This window comes from Marmota marmota, unplaced genomic scaffold (assembly GCF_001458135.2).
Source record: "Marmota marmota marmota unplaced genomic scaffold, marMar, whole genome shotgun sequence".
Taxonomy (NCBI): Eukaryota; Metazoa; Chordata; class Mammalia; order Rodentia; family Sciuridae; genus Marmota; species Marmota marmota.
In genome coordinates, this window is record NW_026000242.1 from 2,846,883 (window position 1) to 2,859,452 (window position 12,570).

General features: G+C 41.5%; 1 protein-coding gene across 3 annotated transcripts in view; it reads right to left on the reverse strand.

The window, feature by feature from the left end:
• The window catches only part of Sorl1 (sortilin related receptor 1), a 158,239-nt gene that overhangs the window by 36,272 nt on the left and 109,397 nt on the right, over window positions 1-12,570 (reverse strand). For all 3 annotated transcript variants that reach the window (XM_015489718.2, XM_015489720.2, XM_015489719.2), the window contains 6 exons: window positions 11,974-12,093; window positions 6,476-6,601; window positions 3,932-4,039; window positions 2,156-2,287; window positions 1,003-1,134; window positions 38-172 (listed from right to left, as the gene is read on the reverse strand). In XM_015489718.2, coding sequence (XP_015345204.1) covers window positions 38-172; window positions 1,003-1,134; window positions 2,156-2,287; window positions 3,932-4,039; window positions 6,476-6,601; window positions 11,974-12,093 — 753 coding nt within the window. The remainder of the gene's footprint in view (window positions 1-37; window positions 173-1,002; window positions 1,135-2,155; window positions 2,288-3,931; window positions 4,040-6,475; window positions 6,602-11,973; window positions 12,094-12,570) is intronic.

Here is a 12,570-nt window from a genome sequence, read left to right on the forward strand (position 1 = left end):
GGCTGTGGGGTTGACCCAGCACCCTAGAGCCTCTCACCTCCACAGTCCCTCTCATCAGACCAGTCTCCACAGTCGTTCTCCCTGTCACATTTCCATCTGTTTGGGATGCAGTGGCCATTCTCACAGCGGAACTGGAAGTAGCGGGAGCAGTTTGGGGCTTCTGTGGGGTTTTCTGCAGAGATCAACAACGGTATCAGTCATTTCTCCTGTACCACAGTGAGCACAAGCTCCACCTAGAGGCACTATCCTGGATACCCCTGTCCAGTGCCAGTGGCATTTCCCTCTCAAAAAAGATAAGGCAACTTTATGAACCCAAGGGGCAACAGAATATACCCATAAACTCACAGTACTCCATCTTCCCAGCTCCAAACTCATGACCTACATTTTTTCTTTTTGGGGGGTGCTGGAGACTGAACCCAGGAACACTCTGCCACATCTGCAACCCTTTTTATTTTTTTTATTTTTTTGAGAGAGGGTCTAAGTTGCTTAGGACCTAAGTTGCTGAGGATAGCGTTCCTCCTGCCTCAGCTTCCTGAGCTGCTGGGATTACAGGTGTGCACCACTGCACCCAGCGATGACTACATATTGTTATACTGAGAATGATCACCTGACATGTAATTCTGACATTTTACCAAAGCAATAGTCTAACTATTGATGACAGCCCAATTGAGATGCTGTGGTCTATAATTTTTAGGGTGGTGGTGGGGATGACGCATTCTACAATATTTACCACAATCCTTTACCCACTGCATTCTTTATATATATAATGTGGTCCTTGCAACTGAGCAAACAAAAGGAAACATAATAAAAATTTCCCACATCTACTAGGTGTAAGTTCCCGCTTCACTCAATTCTTCGTATGGGGATTCAAGAGCTGGAGGTAGTTGCTACTGAGGAAGGAGAGGGCAAAGTGTGCAGGTGAGAATGCTGGCAAGCATCCCTTCCTTAGCCACAGGTGTCACCATAACTTCAGGGCTGGGGTGCGAGGAGGCTGATGCTCACCACAGTTGGCTTCATCAGAGTAGTCCCCACAGTCGTCCATCCCATCACATTTCCAAATCAAACTGATGCACACTCCATTCTGACACTGGAAACCGAACTCATCACAGACCTTGTGGAACTCAGGGTCTTGGGCTACATAAGGAACAAACACCCATAAAGTCCAGATTACTTCCGTGTTGGAGAAGTCAGAGTAGGAGTGATGCTCAGAACGGGAGAGAGGAAAAACATCCTCTGCCAAGAGCCATTATTGTGCTGAAGGATTCCTTGAAAGCAAAAGCCAAACCTGATCTTAACAGAGCACACATTCTAGTTATTAATCCTTTCCACAGTCCTTTATTGAGTACTATTATGGGCTGAGTTTATCCCCCCAAAACTCATAGATTGAAATCCTAACCCCTAATACTTTTAGACAGGTGATTTTTTTGGAGGTAATGTCTTTAAAAAGGTAAGTTAAAATGAGGTCATCAGGGTGAGCCTTAATCCAATACGACTGCTGTCCATGGAAGAGGAAGAAGAAATCTGAACACAGAAACGTAGAGAAGAAAGACCATGCAAGGACACAGGGAAAAGATGGCCACCTATGAGGTCAAGAAAGGCCTCTGGGAAAACCAACCCCGCCAACACCTTGACTGTGAACTCCCAGCCTCCTTTTTCCAAGAGAAAATGCATTTCTGTTGTCCAAGTCATCCAGCGTGTGGCATTTTGCCATGGCAACCCAAGCAAACAAACACAAATGCAGGGCACTCTGAGAAACAGGGCTATGGCAATGAACAAAGGAAAGTCCCTGCTCCTTTGACCCTTGCGTGGCAGCAGCAGAGGCAGACAGAAAAATACAGTGAGCAATGTGGGGATGCATGCCATGAGGACCTCTGGAGCACAGAACGGGCGGGGGGCACTACAGAGATTGGCATTCAATACAGACTGGCCAGAAAGGCCTCTGGTATAAGGTGAAACTGAGCCAAGACTGTGGGCATTCACCAGCCTCCTGTTCATACCTACACCAAAGCTAAAAGCAGCACTTCTGAAGCAACGAGGTAACTATCAGGAAAGGTGACCTCAGACACTCAGTCAGACCTGATACCCAGAGAGAGGCGTGTCCCCGGGCAGCCAAACCCCATGTCCGTGAGTGACCTCCCCCAGCTGCCCCACTCACAACATCCTGCAAAGGTGGCATCCTCATCTGATCCATCGCGGCACTGGATGATCCCATCACACACCATAGAGTGGAACAGGCACTGCTGGCGGTTCTTACACACGAAGTCCATGAAGCGCGTACAGAGGGGCTCTAAAAGGGAGCCAGCAAGGAGAAAGGGCCATGAGCACTGGGCGTGGGCATCGCACGCTGGTTCAGATGTGCATTCAGGAAACAACAGTAACAGCACTTGCTTGTGCCAAGCCCACAGCTAAAGCACTTGACATAAAGTGCATCATTAAACCCTCAAAACAACATTAAAAAAGATTTTACTGTCTCTGTTTACAGAACGAGAAAACAAGGGTAGCAGTATTAAGTATTTTGCCAAGAGCACACAGCTGATGAGGGTGAAGCCAAAACTGAAATCCAGAGCTGTCTGGCACCAAAGCCCATGATCTGAATCATTACTGATATGATATTGACTCTAACACAGGAGTCAAGAAGCTTTCTCCAAAAGAGACCAGAGTTCTGGAGTGAATTGTGCTCCTCCCTCCAGCTTAAATTCCTATGTTGAAGCCTGAGCCCCAGTGTGACTATATTTGGAGAGGGGTTCTTTAAAAAGGTCCTTAAGGTTAAATGAAGTCATAGGCTGGGGCCCTAATCCGACATGACTGGTGTCCTTATCTAGAGATATAGGCAGAGAAAAGGCCACATGAGAGCATAGCAAGAAGAAGGCCTTTGGATTTGAATTACAGTTGCTCTCTTCTGGGTCTGGAGCTTGACAGCCTTCAAATTTAAACTGTGACCTCAGTTTACCCCTGGGTCTGCAGCCTGCTGGCTCACTCTACAGATTTTGAACTTGCCAGCCTCCATTACTGTGTAAGTCAATTCCTTATAAGTCTCTCTCCACACATACATAGCGGGTAGGAGGGCTGCTGTGTATGATGAGTGTGTGTGTGTGTGTGTGTGTGTGTATCCTATTGATTTTGTTTCTCTGGAAAACCCCAAACTAACACAACCAGAGAGCAAACTGTTAGGCTCTGCAGACACTTAACAAACAGCCTCTGTTACAACTACTTGATTTTGCCACTACAGCAATGAGGGCAGTATGCATATGTAAGCAAAGGGAAGTGTTGGATTGAAATATAACTTCATTTAAAAGAACAGATTTTGGGCCAAATCTCACCTACAGGCCAGTTTGTATTAACCCATTAGCTCTCAACCTGAACTGCACACTAGAATCTCCTGGAATACTGTAAGGAAAAAAAAAATCTCAACACCCAAGTCATACCCTAGACTAATTTGAAATATCTGGGGATGAAGCCCAGGTACCAGCAGCTTTTAGAGCTCCCTGGGTGATTACAATATCCACCAAAGAGGTGTACAACTGACCCAAGACCATCTTTCTTGGTCTAAAGAAAATGGGCTAGAAAGGGTCACTTGGCCTAAAAATATTTCTGGAGTGATAATCAGCAACACTAAAAAAAAACCAATCAAGTAAAAGTAAGTGCCCAATCGAAAACAACGGTCAATTTATAATGCACATAGCAACAAAACAGTACCTTTCACCACAGTATAAACTAATCCCATAACCACACACTTCAATCCTCTTTCTATTCTCCTCTACCCAAACCATGTCTCCCTTTCTGATCAGCCACTGAGTCCAGGACTCAGTGTGAACTGGTTCAAAGCTAAACACAGCAGGTACTGAAGAAACAAAAGGATCTGGTCCAACAGACACTCGTCACTCACAACCACCAGGGACTGGTGTTCCTCCCGGGCAGGAAGCAGACTCACCACAGTGCTGCTCGTCCGAGCCATCGGAGCAGTCGTGCAGTCCGTCACAATGTTTGCTGGATGGGATGCAAGTGCCATTGGGGCAGCGGAATCCATTGCACTTCTTCTCTGAAATCCAATTCAGAGTAGAATGGTAAAGAAGAAATGAGCAGGCACTCACCTACATTGTTCGCAGGACTCCGATTCGTACCACCCTGGGGGCAACTGGGCAATAGCTGTAAAATTACCAACGTACATATACTTTGACCAGTAACTCCCAGTGTAGAAATAATGTGTTCTGTTTACACAAATGAAAAACAGTGTAAGGAAAAGGTCAGAACCTGTACTTAATGTAAGCAGAAGTGTAACAGATGGAAACCACCTCCATGTCCATCAGCAGAAGACTGTTTAATAAATGGCTGTGCATGGAACACTAGACAGCTGAGGGAGACTGAAGAACTCTGTAAAAACTTCTGTCCCAGAGTTATGTAAAAATCAAACTACAAAACAACATGCATAGTGTATTATTATTTGTGTAAAATAGGACACAAATACAGACTATATTTAAATGTCTACAATCATGCGTCATCTAATGATGGGTGCATTCTAAGAAATGTGTCACTCATTAATTTCTTCACCATGTGAAAGTCACAGAGTATGTTGCACAACTTGGATGGTACAGAATAGGTCACTCAGTCAATGTGATCTCTTGAAGCAATCAAAAGGTGAGGTAAACAAAGATGTAGAGGCTGTTACCAGTGTAATGTGGGAGACTACTGAACAGTTAACTTTTCTTTAAGTAGAAGGGGTTTACTCTCCAATAATGACAAAAAAGTATAGCATGATAAACACACAAACCAATCACTAGTTATTTGCTATCACTATCAAGAACTGGTACCTTACGTACTTGTGTGTGTTACCCTGGCACTTGACTGGCAGCACAATGGGTCAGTTTACACCAGCATCACCACCAGCAGTACTGTGCTGCACTATGACGTCGGGAACACGACAGTGTTATAATGACAGAACATTCTCAACTCCATTTAATTTTTTGAGACCACCATTGTAAATGTGCTCCATCATCGACAAAAATAATGTCACACAGTGATGACTGCATATCCACATCTCTGAAAAGATATTAAACCATGGCTTCTTGTGGGGATAGGATAGGAACTAGGCAGATGGGGAGAACAACTTTTACTATAAGCCATCTTATGCTTTTTCCATTTTGAACAAGATGAAAGGCCAACCCATTCAAAAACTGAGTATTTTTTTTGCAGAAGAAAAAAGCTTCTATGAATAGGAAAAAAGAGAGACAAACATGAATCCTGAATACAAAATCCTGGATTTTCAAAAAATCTAGAGATCACTGGCCACCTTCTTTCTTTCATGAATTCTAATTTGAATTCTAACATGAAGCCCTTCTGGAGAACATTTGCTTGAAATGTTAAGAGCCCAAAGTTTCACAATGAGTTCCAAGGGAAATTAAACTAGAACAAAGGTACCATGATACTTAGCCCAGAAGCCTTAGTGCCAGGTCCCTCTCTCCTAAGCAGAGTCCTACCAGGCACTGGACTTATCAGTTCTACCAAGACAGGCATGGCCTTTGCAAACCCAATGCTTGGTGAATAGTTCCATGAGGATTAGGTAGGTATAAGACAACACAAGGTGTTTTAATCCTGTAAAAAGTCAATATACCTAGGAAATTTGTCAAGGGACATCATACAGAAACAATCAGTAAATGAATAGACAACTTGGAGAAATGGTTAATGCCACTAAAAAAAAACAAAGTTTCTAAAAAAAGTATAAATTAAAATTACAAGAAACAAGTATACTCAGTATTAGTGAGAACTACTAAAGAGATAAAACCTAAAATCAAGGGAGATTAGGGAAAGCAAGCAGTCTGTGGCTGGTGGAGATGTCCCTCGGAAATAACCTGGAAACACTGGAAGAGAATCATGAAAACCCATCAGCACTTCTAACCCACAATTCCAGGAAATATCTCCAAGGAAAAATGAGCCTTCCCTTCCAAGGACATAAACAGCTGTTATAATTGTGTAAAACTCAAATGCCCAACCAGGAATGGACTAAGTAACCCATAACTGGGTTATGGTAACATGAAATGAATATGCACCTTGCATAAAAATGCTAATTACAGAAAATACTGAAATATGGAAACATCTTTTTTAAGAAAAAAATCCTGTAACATGGAAGGAGTAGAATATATAATGGCATGTAGACAACAACTACACTGTGAAAATTTTGAATGTTTGGCAAAAGGATAAGGACAGAGAAGCTTAAAAATATTTGGTGCATAAAAGCACTTTACATACTGATTTTGTGTTATGGCAGCATTTACACTTTTTGTTTGTGAGAGGGAAACTGCTGCCTGAGAATTAAGACTACATCATATGGTAGCACGACAGAGTGGGTGGGCTTGCTCAGTGTCATGGTGGAAGCCTGGGTGCGGCAGGGCGTGATTTCATTTCCTGGCCCATCTGCTGCCTCTTCCTGAACAGCAGACACTGGGGAAGCTCAGGTGGGAGCCATGGCATTTGCATTTACCACAGTTCACCGGATCCTCGTCAGAACCATCTTGGCAATCTGCGTCACCGTCACACGCCCACCGCTGGGGGATGCAGTGCCCGTTGTGACACTGGAAGTTGGAGGCCTCACAGGTGTGATAGATGGCTGCCAACAGAAAAAAGGGACATAGTCACACCTCCCTCCTCTCCACCCCCATCAACTGTCACAAGTCAGCTCAAAGGAAGCTTTGCACTAGGCAGTAAGGTTTGAAAGGCTGGAGCATGAATTACTCCGAGGGCGGGGAATGCAGCAGTTGGGCAGACCCCAAGAGGGAGGCAGTGATTTGAGTCTGTGCTGACAAAATGTTACACCAGCCACTACAGGCCCAGATGCCCCTGTCAAAAAAATCCCTCCTCTGTACAATGACCTATGAGGTAAGCATTATTCCTCTTTCACACAGGAGAAACAGGCTTGGAGAAACTGAGAAACCTTCTGGTAATAAAGTAATTGCATCAGGATGTCCAGGGTAAAGCCTCTACTTTTCTTCCTAGATCTTGCTACTTGATCCTTTCCATAAATCTGACTCCTTTAGATGCTGTCAAACAAGGAAAGGCAGTGTGTGCTCTAGAGAGAAAGTTCTAGACCTGGTCCAGTCAGTCTGGAGGCCTCAATTTCCCATTTGACATTGTTATCTAAGGGGCTCTTACAAGCGGCTCTGACAAGCCATGACTTTATATATCAAAACCAAAATCAAAACACAAAACACTACCCAACTTTAAATGTGGAAAACTTCAGGCCCAAAGAACATTAAAAAAAAAAAAAAAAAATCATTCCCAAGTCTCAAAGAACACAGGCCTCAGAACCTAAAACTGTCTAACCGAGGAAGGCAAGAACAACATCTAACATCTTACCAGCCAATAATACATAACACGCACTACAAGCACTTTTAAAAAGCAGCAGCAGCAGTTAGTGAAACAGAGTCACTGCTAGAAATGAACAGCTTCATTTGCACACTTGGGCTGCGGCCACCAAATCATTAGAAATAGCTCAAAATCTCAAAGATGAGTTCAAGTACATAATATCTGCCTCAGACCCAATCAACACTATATAACTGCTTTCTCCATTAGATTTCCACTTCCTCTTCTTAAATAGAAAGCTGCTTGTGTCTGTTCACTGCTGAAGAAAAACAAGAATTGGCCTCATTTACAACCAGCATAAAAGAATCCACAGTAACCACCTGCCCCCATCCACAGGTATTTCTAAGATGTTGCATAAATGCCTGAAACTTTGGATGGTACTGAACCCCATATACACTATGTTTTTCCAATGTATATATACCTACAATGAATGATATACATTCCAATGTATACATCTCCAGAAATTTGGTCATAGACATAGGAAGAGATAAAGCTAAGACTGAAACGGAACATTAATGATATATCATAATAAAAGTCATTTGAAACTTATCAAGTATTTATTTCTGGAATTTTCCTTTTGATATTTTCAGACTATGGTTCATCCCAGGTAACTGAAATGGTGGAAAGGAAAGCTAAAGATGGGGGTGAGGGGTGGGGATAACCTAGAGAGACTCCCTGTTACCTTAACCGTGAACAGGACATCTTCACAGCACAAAGAGGTAAAACAAACAAAATCAGGTTGTTGTGGGGAAAAAAAACTACAGTTGTTTATTCAATTGAGATGACTGGCAATAAGCTGCTCGAGGGTGAAGAAAACTGCCTCACAATGTCCTCTACAATTTCTACTGAATTTGAAGCTATTTTTTGTGATGATAAGAAATGCTAAGAACTTGATTTTTCAAAGCACTTTAAAACCAGTTGTGAACCATTATCTTTGTCTTTTCATCTCTCCAAAGACCAAGGCTGAATTTGGTAGCATTTAAATAAGTCTACGGGAAGTTTCAACATTTATAACCTTTGGCACTTAGAATCCATTACACATCTTTTAAAAATTCACTTATATCTTGTAAAAGGAATAAATAAAGCATGCAAATTACATGAGTTTATGCACCAGTAATAACCATCACCTGAGATGCTTTTGATTTTTTTTTTTTTTTTTTTTTGGTGTCAGAAATCAGATAGTCTTTGAAACATTCCTTACCGCCTTGCTCACTTTCATGAAATGTAAAGTTGCATAAAATGATTACCATGCTAATCTACTTGTTATTATTCAGCCTTTGTAGTTCATTCTTAATTGAAAACTATTTCAAAGTGCTAGCGGGATTTCTAAATGACAACTCTGGGAGGCACGTCAGAGATCTCCAGATTCTAGTCCAGAAGCTGAGATCAGAAAGATTAATCAGTTTGCCCAATTTCACTCAAGTGGCCAGGCATGACTGGAATGTATAACAAAATGCTTTTTCTGGATTTTTCTATCTTCTAAGTAATTTACTAGTCTTTGACATTGAGTGCCTGATAAACAATGCAGGATTTATAAATAAAAATATTTTAGTACAAAGATGGAAGAAACTGACTCTAAATCCAGACTAAAAATTTTGAGAGAAAAACAAGACTGGAAGGGTCAACAGGGTGACATGGAATTTCAGTTTCTAATAAAGATAATTACCCTACAACCTATGTTCTTAGAGCTTCCCTGACTCATCAAGACCTGCTGAAACATCTGATGAAGGCATTAACTGAACATAAATGGGGAACAAAGATGAATTATGTACTAGAACAAGGAAAAGTACTGCTTCATTTCTTACAAAGCACGGACTATTAGGAAGTGTGTGAGGGAAAAGGAAAGTGACTATAAACACAATTTGAATGATTAAGGATACAAAAGAAAAACCACTACGCATAAAGAGCATTAAAATTTGAAAGGCACAGTTGAAAAAGAGACAGATATTCTAGATACAAAAATATAGTCACAGATGTGTGAAACAGCAGATTAGATTTGGTTGAAAGAAGAACTATTGAACTGGAAGGTAAGTCTAAAGAAATCAGAGTATAGCACAGAGTCTGAAAGACAGCAGATATAAAAACAGGAGGCATGAACAATAGCATGGAGCCAGGGGCTGGGGATGTGGCTCAAGCGGTAGCGCGCTCGCCCGGCATGCGTGCGGCCCGGGTTCGATCCTCAGCACCACATACCAACAAAGATGTTGTGTCCGCCGAGAATTGAAAAATAAATATTAAAAAAAAAAAATTCTAAAAAAAAACGATAGCATGGAGCCGTGCAACAAATGGCTGCAGCAAGTGCTAACAACAATATCAGAAACAGTAGAAAGCAGAAGAGGCTGAATTCCACAGCTGTAAAATCCCAGAATTACAAGAAACATAAACCCTAAGATCTTAAAAAGAAAATGAGTCTCAAACAACAAATGAAACAAGCGAGACTGTGTAACAACAAAAACTAAAGGCAACTGCAAAGAAAACACTGTTGTTATTTGAACAGAAAATCTGACAGAACTGCAAACAGTAAAAGAGGCCAGAAAGAAACCGGAGTAATTCTAATAATAAACTTACAAAAAAAAAAAAAAAAAATCACTATACACCTAGAATCCAGACCAATTTAGATTCCACGCTAAACATTAAAGACATGTTGATACTAACAGAACCTTGAAAGAGTTAACCACCCTCAGACCTCTGCTCCAAAAACCAGGGAAGGAGGTACTGGATAGAAGAAGCAAAGATAGGTGGTAAATAGACATGTGCCTATAAAGAAGGATGGTTACTAAAAATAATAACAAATACTAATTTTTGAATTTCTGAAATGTAAAATCAAAAAACTAAATGGCATTTTAAGATACTAAGTCTTTTACTAATCAGTTTGGTGGTCAAAGATTTAAAGTGCTTGTATGTATAGGAAATATTGAGAATGCACATAATGTGTCTAAAGGTAACAGCTAAGAGAAAAGAAACTGAATGTATACCTTCAATAACAGGGAGGGCAGGTTAAAGGGAATAAAGAAAGCTTGAAAAGCCCATGGAGAACAAAGGCTGAGAGGAGGAGGAGGAGCACGCACAGCACAGACAATGCATGGGGGCTGAGGCCAACAGGTCAGCAGCCCTGACCCATTTTCTCTGGTGTCATATGCAGCTTAATTTAATAGAGCGGGAAATGAAGTGTCGTGCTACACATCATAATGAGCTCACATCCAACCTCCAACTATTTTAAGATGATGAGAAAAAGAATCATCCTTAAAAGGTTTGGAAGAACAGTCATTGGAATAAGGCTGCAGCTGAATGGCAAGAGCACTAAATTATCCCCAGTGAGCACTGCCAGAAGAAAACCAGAGATAAAACCGGGAGTTTAGACAAGCCTGCCCACAGAAATGAAGTTGTGAACTCATTCTGGAAGACCGGCACCTGCTGCTGAAATACACGTTTGACTAATGCCGTTGTGCTAACAAGATATTCAATCATACTGCAGTTTACAAACTGAAATGCCCAAGCGCGCCCCTGTAACTCATTAACTAATTATCCATCCAAACCCAAAGCTTCCAGGCAGCGTTGAGTGTTTACTGGGCGGATGGCAGCTCCTTCACTGACCTTGGTTTTCTTCCTTTTGCAGGCCACACTTGTGTACACAGAAGCACTTCCTGCAGTCTTTCTAACAGAAGCCTAGCACTGAGGCCACACCAGAAAGGAGAAATGGGGAGGGAACTTGGTACCACCACAGAACATCCTGTGTGCTGTACATGGCCACCATTTTGGAGGGGTTTACAATAGAACTGAATGGCAACTTCTAGAGGAGGCTGCAGAGCAAACCAATTTACATTGGGTCATGGATTGAGGAATTTAAACTTTTTATTTTACATTTTGGCAAATTAATTGTATAAAGTCACGGGCTATAAAGTGATAAGTATTAAAAGAGATTTGTTTTTATTCCTCTACAACCTTCCCAACTCCATGTTTTATCTGCTGCCCGCACCTCGCAGAAAATGTGTATGGTCCCCTTAAATCATTAAACAAAGTAATATGATGAAAACAACAGAAGAATTCGAATACTACCCCTAACTAACACCACCTAGCATTACCCTCACATTCCTGGTATTTCTAACTTTACTTTTAATGAAATCTTATCTCAAACAAGTACAAGCACACCTTAAATTTTAATTGTAATTAAATTTTAATTAGGGGAACCCTCCAATGTTCCATTTGAAAAATATGAACTAGTTGGGTCCTACTCAAAATATGGTTCCCACCAGGGGCCAGTGTGTGAACTGCTCTTTACGAGCCCTAAAAGTTGAAAAGACTGACCCAAATATAAATCAACTATATCACTCAGAACACTGTTTAGCTCCACTGACCTTTTTCTTTTAAGACTTTCTGGGTGAAAGAAGTAGAATATTCATTTGTATTCTGGCACAAGATCCTTATCTCATCACAAACCAGCTCTCTGGGAAGCCCTGAACCAGCTGACTTCTACGGTCCAAGCTGATTCTCAGTCTAGATACCATGGTCATTTAAGGCTATGACGTTAACTAGTATATGATGTTAACTAGTACTAGTACATGCAGCAGATATTAATTAGTACACCTAATAGATGAGTGCTGTTAATCAGGAAGCACTGACCTGTGCAGTTGGCTTCGTCAGACCAGTCCCTGCAGTCGTTGTCCCCATCACACACCCAGGAGGAGCGGATACACATACCAGAGCTGCAGTTGTACTCGTCGCTCCGGCACTGGTGCATTTCTGCAGGTGAGACAACAGAAATGTTAAGGCAAAAACTTACTCAGAGTTCTGCCTCTGGGATAAGAGATCTGACTAGGCCTTATAAGAGGGACCATATCACTACATAGATATCATGGACAACAAGAAATTTTGATGTTTATCACTTGATTAACTGTAGAGTGTGGACAGATAGATCTTTAACCAGCAATATAAGGTCATCTAGAATAATTCCCACCAAATATGCTGCAGATGGGTTATAGATGTGCTCAGATAACTGACATCCTAGACTAATACAGTTGGTTGCCTCTTGGCAAGATAGCCTTGTCTGTCTATCCTGATGTACTCCACAAGTAGTATCATTTTCTGTGCTTGTTATGAGGGGGAAAAAGTAAGAATGCAGTAAGAGATATCAGGAAGCAGAATTTCCAAGAAAGAGAAGACTCCTTAGAGACATAGCTTTGGTTTGAGAAAAGAAATAATGAGAGCCCGGGTGTGCTG